This window comes from Ovis aries, chromosome 8 (genome assembly GCF_016772045.2).
Source record: "Ovis aries strain OAR_USU_Benz2616 breed Rambouillet chromosome 8, ARS-UI_Ramb_v3.0, whole genome shotgun sequence".
In the NCBI taxonomy this organism is placed as follows: domain Eukaryota; kingdom Metazoa; phylum Chordata; class Mammalia; order Artiodactyla; family Bovidae; genus Ovis; species Ovis aries.
In genome coordinates, this window is record NC_056061.1 from 39830152 (window position 1) to 39853601 (window position 23450).

Consider the following 23450-nt stretch of genomic DNA (forward strand, 5'->3'; position numbering starts at 1 on the left):
AGATGGTTTTAATTGTAGTGAAGATTGAGAACTACCAAAGTAGATCCCTGTTTTAGTGAACCATAAAATGCAGTGAAATATCATCAAAACTTTTAAATCACTTGAGACCCATAGTCATCTACATATATAAGACTAATAAAATTATAAGGATAACATAAAAATAATCACTTTTTATTGATGTATTTTCATGCTATACCCTATTTTGGGGATAGGGACAAGGAGATTTTTTCCACAGGAAAATTTTCAATAGTCACACAACATTGAAATTTGGAATCCCTATAGCATTCTCTACTTCCCAGAACTATTAAACTTTGAAAATGTGTGCGTCTTTTGTGCCATCAGGATTGGATGTTTTACTGCTTTGTAACTACCCCTTTTAGGAACTTAGCATATGAATGAATGAATACAGAAATAATGGCATTTAAGACATATATTACTTATTTGGGTAGTAAAATGGTATTTGGGGTAGCTGTAGCATATTTGCATGATAGCTTGACTGCCTGGATTCAAATTCTGTCTCTGCTGCTTACCAACAGTGTAACCCAATCAAACTATTTATTCTTTCTGTTCTTAGGTTCCTTGTCTACAAAATGGGAAAAATAATGCGTACAGAATTAAACTAGTTAATAAAGGTCAAAAGCAGAATAGGGTAGCACATATATTCTCACTAAACAGTCTTTGATTCTCTGGCCAATAATATTCCATTATTCCATTTGTGGAATATGTTTTACTGGGAGTTCTTGTAACAGTTGAGGAAATGGCCATGCCACTAGTAATTGAGAGAGTAGACTTTGTTCTCTGGTGTGCCTGTCTCTAAAGCCCATGTCTTTCTAGATAATGCTCTACTGAATGTGTGGACATGATTGTTAGAAATTGGAGTGAATAACAATAAAACTAAAGTAAATATTACCTTGCCGTATAGCCTATAAATTTTTTTACCCAAGTTGTGTAATTTGACACTTAAGCAACTCTGTAAAGGACAGTATGGCAGTATTCCCGTTTAACAGATGAAAAACTAAGTCTTAGTTTTCTGGGGTCACAGACTGGTCTTCTGTCTCCTACACAGGTGTTCATTTGGATAATTTTTCCTTACACCTCGAGGAGGCTTTTATCCCTATGTTGTTGTTGTTTAGTCTCTTACTCGTGTCCAGCTCTCTGCAGCCATATAACCCACCGTACGCCAGGCTCCCTGTCCTTCACTATTTCCTGGTATTCGCTCAGACTCACGTCCATTGAGTCAGTGATGCATCCAGCCACCTCATTCTCAGTCACCTCCTTCTCCTGCCCTCAATCTTTCCCAGCATCAGGGTCTTTTCCAATGAGTCAGCTATTTGCATCAGGTGGCGGAAGTACTGGAGTTTCAGCATCGGTCCTTCCAATGAATATTCAGGGTTGATTTCCTTTAGGATTGACTGGTTTGATCTCCTTGCAGTCCAAGGCACTCTCAAGAGTCTTCATCATGTCAGTTCGAAAGCATCAATTCTTTAGCCGTCAGCCTTCTTTATGGTCCAACTCTCCCATCTGTACGTGGCATTGGAGAAACCATAGCCTTGACTCTCCAGACCTTTGTCAGCAAAGTGATTATCTCTGCTTTTTAATACATGGTCTAGATTTGTCATAGCTTTCTTCCAAGTCACAAGTGTCTTTTAATTTCATGGGTGCAGTCACTATCCACAGTGATTTTGGAGCCCAAGGAAAGAAAATCTATAATTGTTTCCACTTTTTCCCCATCTATTTGCCAAAAAGTGATGGGACTGGTTGCCATGGTCCTCGTTTTTTCAGTGTTTAATTTTAAGCCGGCTTTTCACTCTCCTTTTTCACTTTCATCTAGAGGCTGTTTAGTTCCTCTTTGCTTTCTGCTTTTACAGTGGTATCATTTACATATCTGAGGTTGTTGGTATTTCTCCAAGCAGTCTTGATTCCGGCTTGTGAGTTATCTAGCCTGGCGTTTCTCATGATGTAGTCTGCATAAAAGTTAAATAAGTAAGGTGACAATATACAGCCTTAGTGTACTTCTTTCCCAATTTGGAACCAGTCCTTTGTTCCATGTCCAGTTCTAACCGTTGCTTCTTGTCCTGCATACAGTGGTGCATTATATATGACCAGAAGTATGATTGCCAGTACTGGGCTTTTTTTTTTTTTTTAATCATTGCTTAATAGTCAAAACAGCCAGTAAACTCCTTGCCTTGACCTCACATATTCACTCAGTCATTACCACCCACTCACCTCCTTGTCCATGTACACACAAGTACATGGAGGCCCCATTCCAGGGAGTCTCTATAGGATATGCCTGGGCTACTACTCACCAGCCTGGTTTCTGACCTGTTGCATCTGCCTGCCTGGAGAATCCCAGGGACGGGGGTGCCTGGTGGGCTGCAGTCTATGGGATCGCAGAGAGTCAGACACAACTGAAGCGACTTAGCAGCAGCAGCAGCAAGTTCTCATTATCTTCTAGTGAGACTTTGCAGTATTGTCTTTATACCTAGAATCTGTTTTTGTTTTATTTTTGTTTTTATTTTTTGAAGACTGGATTGGATTAAATGATTTTTAAGATACCTTCCAGCTTTAAAACCTTGTTTTTGGGGGATTGTTTGTTTGCTTTCTGGTAATTTCACTAGTTTGGTTATCTTATATTCTTTCTGGGTGGTAAAGCAGATTATAGCCCATTTTATAGATGTGAATAAGAATAACAAGAAGATCCAAAGTACCTAAGGTTTTTTTTGTTTTTTGTTTGTTTTTAGTAAATTTAATTGAAACTAAAAATGGTAGAGTATCCTGATTCCCATCCAGTTTATTTAGTTACATTCATCAGACCCTTGAAATCATCACTTATAGTGGTTTAGAACAACCTTTTTTTAACTTAGAGCTTCCCATTATATTTTTCACTGATGTAGACTGAAGTTGGCAGGCTTTGAAGTAGAACTTAAAAAAAGGAATTCAGTTATTAATTTTTTGTTAACCCCCTTGCTTTCTGTTAGCTCTTACCAGTCATATTAATAGATGCCTCAGTATATTTGTATGTCTTTGTGAGGATGGGGAGGTGGGAGGGTAAGATATATAAAATCACTACAAAAAGTAACATGGAAATAAAAATAGGAAAACAAATCTTGGGAAGTGGAGAACAAGAACAGTTATGTACAGGATCAGGAAAGTGCTTGAACTAAAGAAGGTAAGCCCAAAGAAGCAGGATACCAGAGCTATTAATAAAACAGAAGCATACGAAAACCTGGATAACTAGGTATGTACAACTTTGGGCATTTCCATAGTGTAGCAATGGGCTTCTCAGGTGGATCCATGGTAAAGAATCTACCTGTCAACCCTGGAGATGAACGTTCCATCTCCAGGTCAGGAAGATACCCCAGAGAAAGGAATGGCAGTCCACTCCAGTGTTCTAGCCTTCGAGATCCCATAGACAGAGGGGCCTGGTGGGCTACAGCCCATGGAGTCGCAAGGAGTCTGGCACAACTTATCGACTAAACAACTACAGTGTACTGACAGGTTCCTGAACACTTTCGAGGATGTTATTCTTCACGTGTAATCTTCACAGTAACCTTGGTAGGTGTATGATAAATGATTTTTCCTAATTTTAACTCTTTAGAAAATGAAATTTGGATGGTTACTCATTTTTTTTAAGGTCACACAGCTCTGAGTGGCTTTGCTAATAACCAGCAGTTTTACCCAACACAAGCTACTTCTGTTGCCTCAATTTCCTTGTTTATAAGATTTGAATCATAATTATACCTACCTCATAGGGTAAGAAACAGTGCTTACAAACTTCTAGTGTGGTTCTTGGCACATGGTAAGTACTAGTAAATGCTAGATGTTGCTATTGTTTCTGTGAAAGCTGCAATTTAAATAGATGCAATTTAAATGCTTGACATTCAGCAGATTTTTTTTTTCTGCTATATTGGATCTTTTAGAACATAAGTGGGCTGGTTATGCATGTATATTTCCAAAATGATTTTAAAGTCAGTCTTCTACTTAAAACCTACGTCCCTACCACTTTACAAAGCAAAGCTACACGTGGCTTGTCCAGCTTCTTTTCTTAGACTTAGTAAAATTTCTTCAATCCAAGTAGGGAGAGAAGAAAATTGATCAATGTTTTAATTGTGTGTGTGTGTGAGTGCACACACATGCATGTCTTAGTGTTAAAGGGTGTGTGTCTTAGTGTATAAGGGAAAGTATGGGCTTCAGAGTCAGATTTTGATTCAGATTATGGGGCCAGCTCTTCTTAGCCATGTGACCTTTGGGGATATCATTATCATCTTTATCCTCTTAAAGAGGATTAGTGACACCCATCTCATAGAATTGTGATTTTTAGTTAAAGAATTTCCAGCTTCGTAAAGGATGATCAGAAATGATACCGCTTCCTGGAGAATCGATTTTAAAGAGTGAATAAAATGGCTTATTTTATTTAGAAATAGTAAAATCCGTCCTACCCAAGTATAGTAAATTATTTATTATCCTTTGAGACCAATATACTTGAAAAAGCTTTAGATGGGTTTTGCAAATGGTGGTATTATTTCACTTGGACTCCAGTGTCTTGAAATGTACCCATGAATTTTGCTTTGTTGATATAGGCAATTGAGTTAGTTGCCAAATGGATTTTAGTGGTTTGATATTCATCTTACTCAAAGCTAACGGGCCTGAAATAATCTTTAGCCACTAGTTCACGTTGAAAGCATCTCAGGCAAGTTTTACAGGAAGAGGACATAGCAGGTATTTGGTTAGTTTTTATGAAACTTGCTTACTACGATGTTCTTTCTCCAGGTATTTTGAACTGCCCTCTGTACTGCAAGTAGCATTAACATAGAGTCCTAATGTTGCATAACTTATACTTAAAATCTTTACTTTTGTGTAGTTATGTGAAAAATACGATGATGCGGTCTTGCCACCAGTTTTGATCTTTTTGTGGAATTGCTTTAGATCTGTGCATTAGTTAGTTCCATATTTTATATAGTTATATTGAGTGTCCACTTCCTTTTGATGAAGCATTTCATTTAAAGCATCAGGAATGTTTTTCTTCTTTTTTTAAAGTACTAGTCATTTTTCTTACTGGAATACTGCTACTGTCAAAGGAAGTATTCTGGCTTAGCTCCAGTGGTTAATTTTCACTGTTTGCTCTTTAATTGAAAACAAATCTAAGGATGCTGTTTATGCATTTGTGTCTACTCAATTGAGATGCCAGTTATATATACAGAAATAGAAATAACATTACAGTTATATATACAGAAACAGGAATAACATCACAGTTGCACATTTAGTTTTAAATAATATTATTAATTGTTGGGCATATTGCATTAATGTCTTCTGTTCCAGATCACTAGAAAAATCTTTCGGTATTCACCTCTGTTATGTTTCTGTTAAAGTCTTAGAGATGTCTCAATTTTCCATAGGAAAAGTGAGTAAATAACAAATCAAAACTTGAAGCAGCATTGAATTCATGTTTTACTGATTTATGGAGAATAATGATTTTATTATTTTCTACCATGTGAAAATGATTATGGGTTTTTTTGGACCAAATGACTAATAATGTATCTAGCAGTTTTATATTCTAGCTTAATGTCTATGTCTGCTCTAAACAAGGGAAGTATTTTAATTTAAAATATCACATATAAGCCATAAATACTTTCCTCTTGGTACATCATAACCTAAAGCTCACAGAAGAAGTGGCTTAAAATTTTGTTTTTATGTCTAGATTGTAAGTAAAATCACTTGTCATAGCGAGTTGCAAAATGCAGACCTTCATTTTGAAGCTGCCTGTTTCTCATTTGGATCTGACATATTAAAAAGCATATAATTAATGCTTGACATTAGTAATTAACATTAACATTAAGGTACTTAATATGCCATCGTTCATCCATCAAATAACCAGAAATGCATAATGTCTTGGCATAAAGGTTTTAATTAGATAGACCTGTCCTTCAGTTTTCACATGGTGTAAATGTTAAAACCCCAAAATGTATTTAAAGAAAAATTTTATATTTGTTTGTTGGGTGTTAGCTGTATTTTTATTTATTGTTTTTAGGAGTATGCATCAACGATTGTGTCAGGAACTTCAAAGGGAGAATGGGGACCTCATTGTGCAGTCTTCATTATCGACTAAAGAGCGCCACCTTGCTGCAGTTGCCAGTGCACTGTGGAGGCATTTCTTTTCATTTTTGAAGAGTCAGAGAATGTCGCAGATAGTGCCTCTCTCACAACTCGCGGATGCAGCTGCAGGTCAGCGTTCTCAATTTGCCAGTTAGTTTCTCATTTTGCAGACTCTGTCAGTTTTTTCTTCTGTTTGCTTAGTAGCAAACTCTTACTTTATTACAGTGCAATAAATATTTTGACAACCAGGAAGAAAAGAATTATGTATTTTAAAATTAGGATCCTTTGGCTTATTATTTTCCTGTTAGTAAAAGTAAAAATTAAGTGATGATTTGCTAAACAGATCATTTTTAACCTTAAAAATACTGTATATACATGAGCTTTTCTTATTCATGCATTATTTGGAAAGTAAAGCAGCATTTGACTTCTAGTTCAGGTCGTTTATTTTCAGATTGTATGTGCAGATACCTAGTAAAATAGGAAATTGAATAAACAGCAAAAAGAGATGGAATGAATTACCCTTCAACATAAAGCTGATGAGATCAGAATGACATGGAGTACATAGAATGTTACTGTTCAGACTTCTGTTAGATTCTATTTTAGGTTGTAATTTTTACTTAATTTGACTATTAGCCTATAGACATGTCCTTAGACTTTAATGGACTCTGAATCAGATGAAATTATAGGCAAGAATTTAAATATATATATTCACATATGCGCTTTCCTAACAAGAAGTCTTTATCTTTTTCAAAGGGATATCTTATCCAACGTATGTTAAGAAGTACTGGAATAGAGATCAATATGGTGACTACATGTATTTAAATGCGGTTTTTAAGAAGATGTTTAATGTATTTAAACGTAAATGCTTTTAAAAACCTAAGTTCTAAACCAAGGTTTGTTTTACCCTAGTGTGAATAAGGAAAACTGAGCTAAAAGCATTACATAAAAGACTTCATAATATACATTTGAAAAGATTTTGAATTCTGGTAGTGCTTCCATAATTAAGACTTTACAGCGATATGTAGATTGGAGAACTAAGCCGGGCAGTGCTTTTGCAACCACTGGAATGTCTGTGAAGATACTGACTTTCAGTTTAACCAAAGCAGTCATTACTAGTCAATATGACTTATCTTTCTACCATTCATCGTCCCAACTCTCACTTAATGACCAAAATGATAAACTTTAGTCAGTACTGTCTTAGGTCCTGAAAATAAATAGTAATATAGATATAAAGCAAATATATGTGGGTTTGCCGTTTGTTTTGAAGTAAAGACAGAAGGCAAAATTTCCTGCGTTAAAAAATAGTTTATGAATACTTTGCCATTGGGGATTTATCAATGGGAAAAAAAGAACTACAATTCCTTTTTTCATGCATCAGCTCCACGTTCTTATGGAAGGAAGAGAACATAGGTAAGTAAAATGTGTAATATGTCAGATGATGATAAATGGAGAAAAAGAAAAGTATAGAAAAGGATAGAGATAGGGAACCTGGGTTTGATCCCTGGGTTGAGAAGATCTCCTGGAGGAGGGCATGGCAACCCACTCCAGTATTCTTCCCTGGAGAATCCTCATGAACAGAGGAGCCTGGCGGGCTACAGTCCATGGGGTCACAAAGAGTAGGACACAACTGAACTATTAAGCACAAGGAAAGATCACAGGCAAGTTATAATTTTAAATAAGAGTTGCCCAGAAAACTTGTATAGGGATCATTTGAGCAAAGACCCAAAGAAGGTGAGATATGCGGCTATGCAGATATGAGCTATGCAAAAATCCAGAGGCAAGAGCATGTCTGGTGTGTTCGAGAAACTACACGGAAGCCATCAAAGCTCTTGTTGCATAAGAAATGGAGAAAGAGTAGTCAGAGACGCAATCCACAGGGTATGTAGAACTGCTTTCTCTTCTGCCTTATACATAGTTGTAAAAATGTTCACTTTTACCCTGAGACTAGAAAGTCTTGAGCAGAGAGGTGATATGATTGCTCTGGCTGCTGGGCAGAGATGAGACTATCGAGAGGTGGGGAGGTCACATAGAGAACTCTTGTAACAGCTTAGAGATGGACAGCTGGGGCCGCAGTGGGAGCAGTGAAAGTGGTGAGAAGCGGTCAGATTTCCAGTTTGAAAGTAGAGCTGACAGAGTTTTCTAAGTGGGGTTGATATGGTAAGCAAAATAGACGAAAGGAGAAACCCTTGTTTGAGATAAGAAAGATTGTGGCAGAAAGAAATTTATATGAGTGAAGACTGGGATTTTGACTTGGGAGATGCATATATATTTATATATATCCCTTAAAATCTGAGTAGGGATGTTGAGTAGACCCCTGGATAATAAACCTGAGTTTCAGGGAAGAGGTCCAAGCTGGAGATTTAAATTTGGAAGCTATTTACGTACAAATTGTCTTATAAAGGTATGACCTGGATAAGACTACTAACAGAGTAAGTAGTAAAAAGAGAAGTTTGAAGACAGGTCGCAGGATATTCCCATGTTCAGATTTATAGGATTAGAAGGAACCAAGAAAGGAGACTACAAAGGATTACCAGTGAGGTGATGTGAAAACCTATTAAGTGTAGTGCCATGGAAACCAAATTACAGAGCATTTTAAGGAAGGAATAGTGATCAACATTTTGAATCTGTTTAATGGGTCAGTTAGGATGGGGCCTGAGAATTGGTTATTGGATGTAGTAGGACAAAGGTCACTAGTTTTTTGCTGTAGTGGGTAGAGGCAAAGGCCCATTAAAGATATCCAAGAGAAAATGCAAGAACTTCTTCTCGCTGCAAACTTAAGTAAATCTTTTTGAGTATCACCACTAAAAGAGGCTTCCCTGGTGGCTCAGATGGTAAAGAATCTGCCTGCAATGCAGGAGACCCAGGTTTGATCTCTGGGTCAAAAGATGCCCTGGAAGAGGAAATGGCAACCCTCTCCAGTATTGTTGCCTGGAGAATTCCATGGACAGGCTACAGTCCATGGGGTCGCAAGGAGTCAGACTCGACTGAGTGACTAACACACACACACACACACACTGTAAGAAGTAGAAAAAACTGGGATGTTAGCTGGAGAGGGAGGTGGGGTCAAGGAGGGTTTATTTTTGTTTTTTTTTTTTTTTTTAATAACATGGGAGAAACTCCAGCATATTTATAATGCTGACAGGAATGTATAGGAGCGAGAGAAAACTTGATGCTGCAAGAGAGTCATTTGTGTTTTAATGCCCAGGAGAAGTAGGATTTCATTGAGGACTCGGCCTCAGATCCTCTGTGGTAGCAGAAGAGAAGGCAGAGTAAATGGGTCCACTTGGAGGCGGCAGGGTAGATGCGGTGATTCTCTTCTGATGCTTCTCATTTCTCCATGAAGTAGTAAAAGTCATTAACTGAAAATGAAGATGGGGAGGAGATGCCGACTGATGGTGGAGAGAGGAGAGAAGGTATGCAGCAATCCTGTAAGAGAATGAAAGACCAGATGGACTAGGGAAATACGGTAGGAATGGTGGCCAGCTCTAAGGACCCGCTTACCACCTGTAGTCATAAATTTAAAGTGCGATCAGGCCACATGGTTGTTCACCGGCCACTTAATACTGGTCATAGGTGCCTGTAGGGAGAAGAAGAAGAACTGTAATTAAAACAGATGGTGTTTTTTTCCAGGCAAGTTCAGTGAATCAAGTAAGAGGCAAGGGAATTGATGGTATATGAAAATGAGTATAATGATGGAGCGTTCAGTCAAGTTGCCTGAAAGGGGAAAGGAAGGCACAGAGTCAGTGAGGAACCTAGAGAATGTTGTAGGACCAATGAATCGTAGGTCCTGATGGAATCAAAGGATTGCTGGAGGGGTTGGGAACCTAGGAGGAGAGTTGGAAAGCTGATTTGGTGCCAGAAGGAGGGGTCTTCAAAGTAGGGATTTCAGTGGTATTGTACTTATGGGCGGTGTCATGTTCTCTGTTATCACCATGGGAGTGAGTAGCTAAAGTAGTGGAAGATAGTCTCACTGAAGGTGAGAAGTTCAAGGCCAAGAGACTGGGAGGAAAAAAAAAATCATCAAAACTATGATAGGACTGCAGTTAGAAAGGAGGATCATGAGCTACAGTCTTCAAGGAATGAGAGGTGGCAAAGGAGGGAACAGTAGACAGGTGTAACGAAGAGAGCGTTGGTGTAATTTCATGACCTGAGACTCAGAGCCAGAGGTTTTCAAGAAGAGGAAGGGAGAATGGTCTAGAAGCAGCAGTGTGGACCAGAAGTTGCTCACCCTCTGTGGGTCCAGTGTATGAGAATGTGGGAAGATACAAACAGCCACCATTTGAGGGAGCATTACAGGAGGCAGTGCTTAATAAATAATTTATTGATCAACATAAATTAATGTTGGACAAGGAAATGGCAACCCACTCCGGTACTCTTGCCTGGAGAATCCCACGGACAGAGGAGCCTGGTGGGCTACAGTCCACGGGGTTGCAAAGAGTCGGACATGACTGAGTCCACACGCACAGAAATTGAAGTACTGCAAGTTAGGTTGGGGAATCCCACGAAATCACAAAATAAAGTCTATTTGTTTACCATGGCGATCTAAGAAATTCTGGTTCCTAGGCTTTTTGAGTTCTTAGGGAAGTGGAGAATTGATTGTAGGAAATCACTGTTTACTAGAAGAAAATGTCCAGTGTTCATGGTGAGTGAGAGCTCTTCATATGTGGTCAGTGAAAGTGGAAATCACTCAGTCGTGTCTGTGGTAGGATGAGTAAATTAACTTGATTGGAAAAGAGTGGATGCTAGAAATATTTCTGGTAATGGATTATTTGAGTGAGAGAGGCTCTTGAGCAGAGCCATCACGTTTAGAATTTGCCATTTGAGGGCTTTCCTGGTGGTTCAGTGATAAAGAATCCTTTGCCAAGGCAGGTAACATGGGTTTGGTCCCTGATCTGTAAAGATCCTACATGCCTTGAAGCAACTAAGCCCGTGCATTACCACTATTGAGCGTGCACTCCGGAGCCAGGGAACTGCAACTGCTGAAGCTCCTGCTCCCTAAAGCCTGTGCTCCACAACAAGAGAAGTGACTGCAGTGAATCAATAAACAAATGTTGGGTTTTTTTTCTAATTTACCATTTGAAGGGCCTTTCTATAATGGATGCATTGTGATGATGCTGAGACAGATTTATCCAGACCCTTTCTTGGAGATGCAGATAATCAGCACAGAAATTTCTTTGACAATATGAATTTAGTTCAGTTTTAGCTTTCTGTTCTACATTTCTAAAATGTGACATTTACTGTTTAGTGCTGATTTTTTTTTTAAAAAAATCACTATTAACATAATTTAAGGGAGATAGTGGGGTTTTTTTTTTTTTTACATTTTCACTGTAAGTTTCTCTCATTCCAAATCTAGATTTTACTTTGCTGGCGATGGACTTGCCCAGCACAGCCCCATCAGATCTTCAGCCTCAGCCAGTTACATCAATGATACAACTCTTTGGTTGGGATGATATCATCTGGCCCCAAGTTGTAGCCAGATATTTAAGTCATTTCCTGCAAAATAGGTAAGTGTTGTTATTTCAGGTGTACACATTAAAATAAACTCACAGTAGATTAGTTCACAAGGAAGGTGAGCATTTCCAAAATAAAAACTGATCTTTGCTATATATGCTTTCACTTGGACAGTTTGTTGCTTTTCTGTGTATCCACATTTTGACTGTATTAATAGTAGGAAACTTTTCTTAAAACAATGTTGCTGCTGCTTTGTCAAAATGGTTTTTATAGGACTGCCTTAACCTCCTCCTGAAATGATCTTTTACACTCACCATTGTGAAAGAAATTATACAGTTAATATTGCTAAATCTGTAAGACACTGTTTTATTATCACAGTTGTAGTTTAATGGTAGCTTTCCTCGGCTTCCCTGGTGGCTCAGAGGTTTAAACCTTCCTGGAGAAGGAAATGGCAACCCACTCCAGTACTCTTGCCTGGAGAATCCCACGGAGGGAGGAGCCTGGTAGGCTACAGTCCATGGGGTCACAAAGAGTCGGACACAACTGAGTGACTTCACTTTCACTCTTCACTTTTCCTCGTCACACTAGGTTTTTAAAGATCTGACTTTTGTGCAGCGGTGAACAAAAGACGTCATCACCTTGAACTTTGATTTCCATGACTTTTAAGTGTCTGCATTACGTAAGAGATCTGAGGAACCCCAGCAGAAAAAAATATACAGTCGGTAATAGAAGTGGTATAGAACAATCAGGGTGATTCAAATAAGAATATCAAGATAAGGGAAGATAAAAACCTAAGAGACCAGTGTTGATCTGGTCGCAGCTGCCAGTCAGTGAAAATGAAGAGAGGTATTCTTCTTAAAAAGAAGTTCATTAAGCATAGTCATTAATCATTTTCTCACTAGCTTTCAGTTACACAGTAAGGGAGTTCAACTTCAATTGGATTACTTTTAGGATCCTTTCCAGCTTAAGAATTCTTTGATGACAACAAACATTTGTTTATATTATTTGTTAAATACTTGTGCCGAAATTATCTTGAAGGATTTGTTTTTAAAATAATATTGGTATGTTAGCAGCAAGGAAGGACTAACTGAAATGAAGCAACTGAAGTGAAATGCAAAGATGTTAAGTAGCATTGGGAGGATGTATAGGTAATAAACAGCCCATCTGAGTTCTGCTTTGTGTTCTCTTTTTTTATGAAAATGTGTATTCAGAGTATTTGAAAACAGTACTTTTAGAGTTATGATTTATGTATTTTTTAAGTGTCTTAACTTTACATAACATTTATAATTAGGTGAAGACTATCCCCATCCTCTCTTATAAAATGATTAGAAATCAGACTAAGCCAGACCTTTGACTTTGTAAAATAATTTTAAAAACTCTTGTTCAGATATTATTTTGGAGTTCCTGTGGGCGGGGGAGGGGAGGGGAAAGGAAGGGATGGGGATTGGATTGGTTGGGAGACCCTCGTAGAAATGTATTTTATCTTTTTTCTTCTGTATATGGTCATGACCACTTCTCTGTTTTACTCTTAAGGGCCACTGTTTTTTATTGTGCTTGCCAATTCCTTCAGTATCATCACACAAAGCTACTTAAACCCCTTCCTTGTTTTTCTAATTTTAACCATGTCTCTCCCTTGGCATAAGTCATATGTATGCCACCAGTGGAAAAAGGAAAATTTTAAAATTAGGGCATTATAAGTGAAAGCAAGAATGTTTGTCTAAAATATTTTGTGGTATCTGTAGTGTTATTTTCAGCAGAGCATGTCTGCATTCGTGTTTGTAAGATACATGAGACCAAAAACTGGGGAGTATTAGAATGTTTTATTTCAGAGTCTCTGTACTCAGGGAACACATTGTCAGGGTTTTGTTTTGGTTTCTGTTTTTAATATTCATCAACTTATTTTTACAGCATGTTATGTGAAGTACTCTCTTGTTCAGGCTGCGTATCTTTTCAAGCCCTAACTGTAAGATCATGGATCCGTTGCATTTTGCAAATGTATGTAAAAAACCTTCATGTGCCAGATGACTCATTCATTGATATAAATCCTGAACAGGCAGTTGGTAAGTACTGCAAGTGTTTTGCTTTCTGGATTGCTAAGTATGTTTAGAATTTCCTGTTTTGTTACATAAATTAATAGAAAAGATTTTAAAAATATATTTGTTTGTAGGTATTAATATGAACAGAAGTTTATTTCCATTTGCAGTCTGTTTCTTTTTTCTTGATATTTTCCCATTACTGTATATGATGAATTTCTCTCCTGTAAAGATAAAAGAACTTATTTCCTTGGAAGCGTGGAACAAAAATTTGCTCTTAGGTGACAAGCTATTTTTTTTACCTTGAAGAAACTGATCAGGAAAAAAAAAAGTGGAGACAGGAAGTAAATAACCAGATATCATACTGTGAACACCCTATAAAGAAAAATATCCAATTATGAATAATTTCCTCCTTTTCCTTGTAACTTTTTTTTTTTTTAATATTCCATACTGTCCTGGTTGTCTGGAGCGTATGCATTTTCCTTTTCCTAAAGCTATGGTTTACGGCCAGTTGTAAATCTTGGAAAGGCTGGACTGAAAACATGCTCCACATTTACTTTTATGTTTTATTATATCACTTGGCTTTACATTAATAACTTTTGGGACTAGGATGTTCACAAGTAAATGTTTGTTTGTTTTTAAATAAAGCCTTCCTGTAGTGAAAGAAACTTAGCTTTTAATAATGTAGAAATTTTAATTTTAAAACAAATCATTTAAATTTTAAATCATTTAAAACAAACGAAGAATGCTCCATTCTCTGCTCTCCCCTGTGTGCGTGCATGCATGTGCTCAGTTGTGTCTGACGCTTTGTGACCCAATGGACTATATAGCCCGCCTGGCGGCTCTGTCCATGGAATTCCCCAGGCAAGAATACTGGAGTGGGTTGCTGTTTCCTACTACAGTCGTGTGTGTGTGTGTGTGTGTGTGTGTGTGTGTGTGTGTGTGTACACACACATATATATATAAATAACAAATTTATATCATAAACATATAAATATAATTTATTTTGACAGAAAAGGACTACATGGAACAGTTGACTGAACTGACAAGGTTGCTATTTAACCTATCAGAAGTAAAGAATATTTTCTCAAAGTCTCAAGTTGAATATTTACCCATCCCAGAAGATCCTAAAAAAGCACTTGTTCGGTTCTTTGAGGTACTGTTTTATTCATTAATATAATTGTCCAAATCAGTTATAATTATTTTTCCAAAAATCCTGAAGTGTTCATTATGTATTATGTTTTTCTATAAAATGAGTTATTTTAAACTGAATCATATTATTGGTTGCTGCTATTATAAAATTCTGGAGGAATAGAATTGTGAATCTAAGATAGAGCATATAATTCATTCTTGAGGACAGCAGAGGAATTACATTTAATGAAAAATAATAAGAGTAAAGAATGCCATATAAAAACCTTACTCCAAATCTGATCGGAATCGTAGGAGTATCTTATTGCTAAAATTGCTGGATAACCATATTCTTCAGGTACTTAAATCTCCTTATATATGGTGCATAATAGTTCCAACTTAATGTTTACCGCCCTATAACAAACTGTAAATTTTACAGTAAAATTTTAGTGTGTATTCAGCGTAAGCACCAACTACTTCATATCCATAACATGGTTGGGGCTTTAAAATCTAATCCATTTGTTTTGTCTCTATAATAAATAGTCCCATTCAACATTTTACTTTTAATTATTAATTTTGTAGGGATCTATCTTACATGATAGTCTTTGTTTTATAGCCTAATTGAGGTTGTTAATGTGCTTGGATTAGTGTTTTTGTAAGCTATTCACAGTAAAACTTGGTTTATTTTCCCACTGTGGTTGATATTAACTGCAATGAAAATCATTACAACCCATAAGCTCTTTCCATAAATGTGAATTCTCCCATTGGTTTTCATTAAGTTAAAATATAATTGTAAAACAGAGATGTCGTATTAATCTTAAAAATATTTCATAATGGTATAGTGAAAGTGAATATGAAAGTTGCTCAGTTGTGTCTGACTCTTTGCAACCCCATGGACTATACAGTCCATGGAATTCTCCAGGCCAGAATGCTGGAGTGGGTAGCCTTTGCCTTCTCCAGGGAATCATCCCAACCCAGGGATTGAATCTAGGTCTCCCACACTGCAGGCATATTCTTTACAGGGAAGCCCAGGAATAATGGAGTAGGTAGCCTATCCCTTCTCCAGGGAATCTTCAGTATATGCAAATGTAAAATACACATGTCTCTGGAGCCTTTTCTTTCGTTGTTGATTGAATCTCCATCTGTAATTAAACATCTTTACCAGGGACCATCCTGGACCAGAAAAGAATGTAAAAGTCAAGCACCCCACCAATCATACTCAAAGGCTCTCCTAATTTAATCCTATCCAACTTAATTGCTCTTTCACCACTCACTAAATTATAGTTATTCGCTAAATGCTAGATAGTATTAAGCGAAGATTTCTTAGGGACTTGAAGAACCAAAAGAACTAGTCCTTGATCTTAGTGAACTTTTACTTGTCTGAGAATATAAGACATGCCCAGAGATTAAAATAATAATATAAGATAGTATATGATAAGTACCAGTTAGTTGATAGGTGAATCAGCAGGTTAAGAATTCAGAGCATCTTGATATAAGAAGTTTAGATTTTATTATGAACAGGTTTATAAATTTTTAAGTAGGTCTGATTTGATCAAATGACTTAAAGAAAATTGGTAACAACAGAGTACATTAAAGGCTCAGGAGCACTAATGGCCAGAAACTAGTGGGATTTAGGAGGAATTGAAGATTGAACTAGGGTATCATTGAATGATTAGGAAATACTGTGTTTAACTAGAAGAATGATGACCTTAAGCAGAGCTCATGATTTAGGATGGGGCCATAGTAGGTGAGAAGCCCAATTTTAAACCTGTTTAGTTTGAAATTGTGTCAGGGGGTGCTCAGGAACCTCTCTCCCCCACCACATGCTATGACTCACAGAACTCAGCATATAGTTGTACTATGACTTACCACAGTGAAAGTTTTCGAAGTACAGTCAGCAAAGAGAAAAGGTACATGGGTGACATCTGGAGTAACCAAGCACAGCTCCCAAGATTCGTCTTCTAGTGATGTTACCCTGGACATGCTTAATTCTTTCAGCAAGGAACTGTGAGAGCACCTGGGAAATTCTTTACTGGGGGAACTCTTAAACGACTTGAGTGCCCAGGGGCTGGCCACCTAGGCCCTGTTTGTTCAGCACTTTTAAAAATCCAGATTCTTAGAAGGAAAGCAGATACCCAGCATAACTGTATTGGTTGCACAAACTGTTGAAGCACAGTGAGCCATTCTTATCAGAAAATGATGGGGAAAAAATATCTTAAGGTTCCAAAAACCAACCAAGGGCCAACCTTGCATATAAGCCTTTTAAAGATAGTGATATTGGGACCTGCTATGTTAATTCTTCTTAGCAGAGAAACGATAGCATGGCATGAAAGTAGGGATAGTCAAGGCACTGAAAAATACACATCTCATAATTTGGAGAGGTTAAGGCTAAACTTAGAGAAATACTGAAATCTAGGGCACTGGTTTTCTCAAAAGTCTTTTCATAGACTTTTAGGAGTCAGTAATTTTCAGGGGTTCTGTGAGCTCAAAAGTATATAGCTTACCCTCTGCCTGCCATGTAGAAGATACTCAATGCTTAATCTCTCTTTCTGGCCAGTAAACAGATTCCATTTCCCACCCCTTGGGATAGAAATTCTTAAGCCATCAAGGCAGCACTTCAGCTGTTCCCAGGTTATCTCATCTGTTTTGTTCATGTGGCCCTGAGAAGTTCAGGGAAATGGACAAAATGAGAATGCCTAAACGTAATACCGTGGTCTGGATTGCCCAAGATTATGCTAGTAATCATTATAATTTTCAAGGCCATGCAGTCACACGGGGAGAGAAAAGCCAGTTCACTTAAGAATAGCACTAATGAAGCCATAAAGTTATTGATTTTAATAAATTTTGACACTTGAGTACATGCCCTTTTTGTATTCTGCGAATGATGATAGGAAGTGTATTTAAAGTACATTTGCTGCACACCGAAGAAAGACTGTTTAAATAAGAAACACTTATGTAGTTGAGTTGCATGCTGAACGGACACCTTTATCATGAAAGAACAACTGACAAAATATGGTTATTCAGACCTGAGTATTTGGCAAATATTTTCTTAAAAATGAGCCTATCCCTTCAAAGAAAGTAACTTTGAAATCACTTCAAAGACAGCATTTTTGCTGCTGCTGCTAAGTTGCTTCAGTCATGTCCGACTCTGTGCAATGCCATAGACGGCAGCCCACCAGGCTCCGTTGTCCCTGGAATTCTTCAGGGAAGAACACTGGAGTGGGTTGCCATTTCCTTCTCCCATGCATGAAAGTGAAAAGTGAAAGTGAAGTTGCTCAGTCATGTCCAACTAGTAGTGACCCCATGGACTGCAGCCTACCAGGCTCCTCCGTCCTTGAGATTTTCTAGGCAAGAGTACTGGAGTGGCTTGCTGTTGCTTTCTCCGAAGCTTTCAAGAAAATTAGAATTTTGGAACACTTACATTTGCCACCAGGAGCTTGAAAACTTCTTGATAGTTTAAGACTTTTGAATAGCATTGGTGTTAACAAATGACGATTATTTGTCATATTAACAAATATGATTTGTAAAAAAAGACAGTGAAATGTGTTGTCCAAATTGGGAAGCAAAATTTTTCAGATAACAAGTACAGACTTTTTAGAAAGCATGCATGGGTGGAAAACATGCATTCAAAGCACTGGATAGACCAGTGGCTTTTAATGTAGCAGAGTACAGAATATGCATTAAAGTGACTTTGGATGCCATATTACAACTGATGTTTAAGAAATACCACCTGTCAAGTTTCAGTATCAAAAAGGAATCCCACAATTATCTGAAAAATTTATTAAAATATTTTTTCTTCTTCCAGCTACATGTATTTATGAGACTTAATTTGTTTTTATCTACAACATATTGCAACAGATTGTATGCAGAAGCAGATATGAGAATAACTATCTTTTATTAGAACAGACGTTAAAGAGATATGCAAAAATATTTTTAAAAATCCACTTTTCAGTATGTTTTTTTGTTTGTTTTGGAAAAGGAAGTTATTTTCACTAAAAATATATTACTTATAGTAACATGTTTATAATTTAAAAATATAATTTGAAATTTTCTGTTGTAATTCCTAATATCATGAATTTCAATGGATATAGTTCAAATAATATAATAATAAGCCCTTTAAGATCCTCAGTTTTAAAGTGTATAACAGGAAACTGAGACAAAAAGTTTGAGAATTTCTGGTCCTGAAAAAGAAGTATAGAAAACCGAGGGCAGAGACCTAAATGGAAAAGGGGATTCGTTGAGTATATATCTCTTGTTCTCATCTGTTCACTTCCTAATCACTCAAGTTCACTAGGTTTCTTATCTTTTCCTTTATTCTACGTTTTATCATCAACATGGCTAACTTTAATATCACCTTGGATAACTTATCTTGAGTCCCCATTTCAAATCTTCTCCAATAGTCTCAGTGATCTTCACTTCTGCTGGCATCCATCCACTCCCATGACTAACCACTGAACCATGGCGTCACTTGGTACATCTGAAAGTTCACTGACTGTCATCACTTTGCTTCCAACTCTTTGAGTGACTTCATCAGGACCTTCCTTTCCCTTTTTCCCAAGTGCAGCGTCCTCTGATGGTCTCACTTTCTTCTCTATCTACCTTAACTAAACCTCTTGGAGGCCTCATTTCAACTACTCTTAACCGACATACTCAAAGTCTTCCATCCCTGTCTTTTGGTTAAAGCTCTAAACCTTCAACTTTGGATCAGTATAACCACCTGGTTTCTTTCCTTTGTCTTATCTTCTGAGAGCTTCAGGAGAAAAACCACATAACCATGTATACTAGTGCCATTCATGGTCCAATTTGGGTGATTCAAATTCATTGCAAGTTCTCAGTAGTGGCTTAGAAACATTACTACTGTCCTCAAACCTCACCCATCCCTAGCCAGTTTTCTCTTGACTCTTTTTGTGACTTCTCAGCTCTTGCTTATTCTCACCTTGTCACAACTAGCCTCTCAGGTATTTACCTTCTTCTTCTGACTTCATTATTCTTTTACCACCTCATCTCACACTTCTCTGCCTCCCCGTTTTACCATTTCTACCCTTTGTACCTTTTTTTTCCTCTGAGAAAGTTAAGCTATTGGCTTATAAACAAAATTCTGAGGGAAAAATCAACTCATATCATAAAGCTGAACTTTATTTATGGAGGTCTGACTTGTAAGAGTTGATTAACCTCACCAGTAGGTCTTTTTTTGTCGAAATTTGCGGATTTGGAATTCCCAGTTATGTGCTAGAAATATGGTGAGCCATCTGTTTGGCTCACCTAATGCCTAATAGGAAATTTGTTTATAAGCTTCTTGTATATTAGTTCCATGTGTCTTTAACTAATACTTTGCTGATTCATAATTATTGGTGAACTGATTTTTTTAATTCTTCCTTTAGCCTTTATTTTAATCATAAAAGGCAAGATAATTCTTTTTTCTGGATTTTAATTGCTGTGAACATTTATTGGAAAGTTAAGGATGAAGGCTTAAATGTAAGGGATATGTATGTGTGTGTGTAGAAAGAGAAATTATCTGTATTTTTCAAAATCTGTATTGTAGAAAACTTGGAATGCTAAATCATGTTTTTTCTTATTTATAGGCTGTTGGTATAACTTACGGGAATCTGCAGACATTTTCTGATAAATCTGCCATGGTCACAAAGTCCTTAGAATACCTTGGTGAAATATTAAAATATATAAAACCTTATTTGGGGAAAAAAGTTTCCAGTGCAGGGCTGCAGCTGACTTATACGATGATGGGTATGTATTCCTGACTTTATTAAAACTTCCCTAGACTGAACCTATGGTATCATGATGGATAGGAATATACTGATACACTGGCTAAGTCACTACTCTCCACACAATCTTAAGAATAATCTGAAAGACAGTGATTTAGTTTAAAATAATTCATGTTGACTTTCAAGTGTATCTATGTCTTGCCCTACCTCCTTTCAGAACTTTTCTTATGTTTGGTTAATACTAAAATTAATTATGATCAATACAAAAAACACACCTACTCCAGCTTGCTACAGATATAGTCTGTTGTAAATCATTCACATTGTGAATGCCTGCATAATTAAAATGAACCTTTTCCCAACACTTATCTATGCTTTGTTAGAATTTAAAACTTCAGAAAACCATCACTTCTTTCTATTTTTTATGGTCTGCTCTGTATGAAGGAGGTCAGGAAAGGATTTATTATAGTGCTAAAAGATATTTATGCTTCAAATCTTGTTTCTCACAATGTTTTCTCCTTTCAAAAAGAAAAGAAATCTTCTTCTGTGTCTGCGCTATAACAACAGAGGTCATCCTTCTTTAGGAAGTCAGTAATTTGAATATCTTTGTTCACTAAAACCTTGTTGCTAACCAAGAATAGGAACTGGATAAAGAGAAATGAGAAGGATTTCCTTAGAAGTTTTTATACAGAATTTAAGTTTTTTTTTTTTTTTCTCTGTGGCCAAAACCTTATATCTCTTCCCTTTGATCTTGTGAACATATGAATAAACCTGATTTGGGCTGTCTGAAACCTTTTATCTTTGTTGTGAAAGATAAAGGAGAATGTGAAAATGTGTAAATATTGATGATGTAGGATGTAGTGAAAGCAGTAGTAGCAATTTGGTCATTTTAATTTTAGAGCAAAATATAAGTGAGAATTTATTATAAATTTAACTTAGTAAAATTTAGATTAACATGTATTTCAGCATTTAGGCTTATAATTTATTAGTTGCTATTGGATTTTTGCCAAGCTAAATGTATGATTTTAGAAGGATGTCTTTATTTTACAAAATACATGATTGTCTTATCAAGAACTGCAAAATCATTTGGATTGGTGATAAGTAGACCTGGGACATTCTCCTTATGAAGAACTGGGGGGGGCTTTGTTTTGTTACATGCTTGATTTTTTGTTTAATGGCCAGTGGATATGGTATTTCCCTTTGTCTAGCCCTCAGAGTCTGGGAATAGAGTACACTGCTACAGTATTGCCCATTTTGTCAGCAGAAATTAGGAACAGATGTCTTTTACAGGGACACAGGTTTAGAAGAAAACAGAGAAAGAGCAAATACAAATTGTTGCGAGTTGGAACCTGTTTCGGGTGTGTTGGGATGTCACATCATCTAGAGTGAAAGAAAATTAACCACCTAAACCTCGGTAGTTGGTTTACCTGGCTGGTTCCTCCCTGGGGATAAATGCCTCTGCTATTCAGTTGCACTGCTGCTAGTGGAGGCACTAACTCTTGACAGCATCACTCCAGACTAAGGCATCTGGGGTCTTAATTGTCTCCAGGTAATTTCTGAGAAGGCAGGATTGATCTCTCAGTAGTGTCTTCAACTGTCCTTCCCTTTATATCCTTTTTTTCCCCCCATTCTTTATATCTCTGGCTTTTCTGTTTCCATGACTTTCCTTTTGATCATGTTTCTCTCTTGGGATCCTTCTTCCCCTTTGATCTTTCAAATTGAAATTCTACACATGACCCTTTACTGTCCAGCCCAGGAAGACCTGCTCTCCCTAACTCTGCTTCACCTGTCCTTCTCTTCTGACTTTTTTTTTTTGGTAGCTTTCCATTTATTAGGATTATTTGTGTACTTGATATGCCTCCAGTAAAATTTAAACTTGCTTATGGTTAGTGGCCTTATCTTATTATTCCCATCATCTTGTTGTATTCTCAACAGATAAAAACATTTACTGAGTGTATATCAGGCACTGATTTGGGAACTGATGATATAGTGGTTAAAGAGATCCTCCAGTGTAGAGGATGACATATATTAACTAAATATCTCTGAAACTTAATAACCTTAAATATAAATCTATTTATTTATACACTATGTAGTGTATTTTGTAGTGTTACAAAATGAGCAAAGTTGCTTTCTGTTAACTACATCTAAAAATATATAATGATCTCAATTGTCTTTTTTTTTAAGGCTTAATATATACATAGAATAGAAAATAAGGAAATACATAAGAACTCTTATATACATAGAGTAGAAAATAAGTCGGAGAAGGCAGTGGCACCCCCACTCCAGTGCTCTTGCCTGGAAAATCCCATGGACGGAGGAGCCTAGTAGGCTGCAATCCATGGGGTCGCAAAGAGTCGGACACGAATGGGCGACTTTGCTTTCACTTTTCACTTTCATACATTGGAGAAGGAAATGGCAACCCACTCCAGTGATCTTGCCTGGAGAATCCCAGGGACGGGGGAGCCTGGTGGGCTGCCGTCCGTGGGGTCTCGCAGAGTCGGACACGACTGAAGCGACTTAGCAGCAGCAGCAGAAAATAAGTAAATACCTAAGAATTCTTGTGTTGTGGCTTTCAATTGTGGAAATATATTCCCCACAGTTTTCCTGTATTTTCAGCTTTATCAGTAAGTAAGTAATAGTTCTTGGTGGTGGTTTAGTCACTAAGTCGTGTCCGACTGTTGCGACACCGTGGACTGTAGCCTGCCAGGCTCTTCTGTCCATGGGATTCTTTAAGCAAGAGTACTGGAGTGGGTTGCCATTTCCTTCTCCAGGAGGTCTTCCAGATCCAGGAATCGAGTTCAGGTCTCCTGCATTGAAGGCAGATTCTTCATTGACTGAGCTACAAAGGAAACGAAAGTGAAAGTGAAAGTCACTCAGTCCTCTCTGACTCTTTGCAACCCCCTTGCAGTTCTCCAGACCAGAATACTGGAGTGGGAATAGTTCTTAGCCAGGAAAAATACTTGGTTTCTTACAAAGCTACTCTGTGTATTGAAACCTTTTCCAGTTTTTTACTTAAAAAATTTTTCCT

At 37.2% G+C, this 23450-nt stretch overlaps 1 protein-coding gene across 7 annotated transcripts in view; it reads left to right on the top strand.

Moving 5' to 3' along the window:
- MMS22L (MMS22 like, DNA repair protein) overlaps positions 1-23450 on the top strand; it is a 124173-nt gene that overhangs the window by 77489 nt on the left and 23234 nt on the right. For all 7 annotated transcript variants that reach the window (XM_060419226.1, XM_012182737.5, XM_042253387.2 and 4 more), the window contains 5 exons: positions 6029-6222; positions 11447-11597; positions 13453-13604; positions 14591-14733; positions 20288-20447. In XM_060419226.1, the coding sequence (XP_060275209.1) occupies positions 6029-6222; positions 11447-11597; positions 13453-13604; positions 14591-14733; positions 20288-20447 (800 nt within the window). The remainder of the gene's footprint in view (positions 1-6028; positions 6223-11446; positions 11598-13452; positions 13605-14590; positions 14734-20287; positions 20448-23450) is intronic.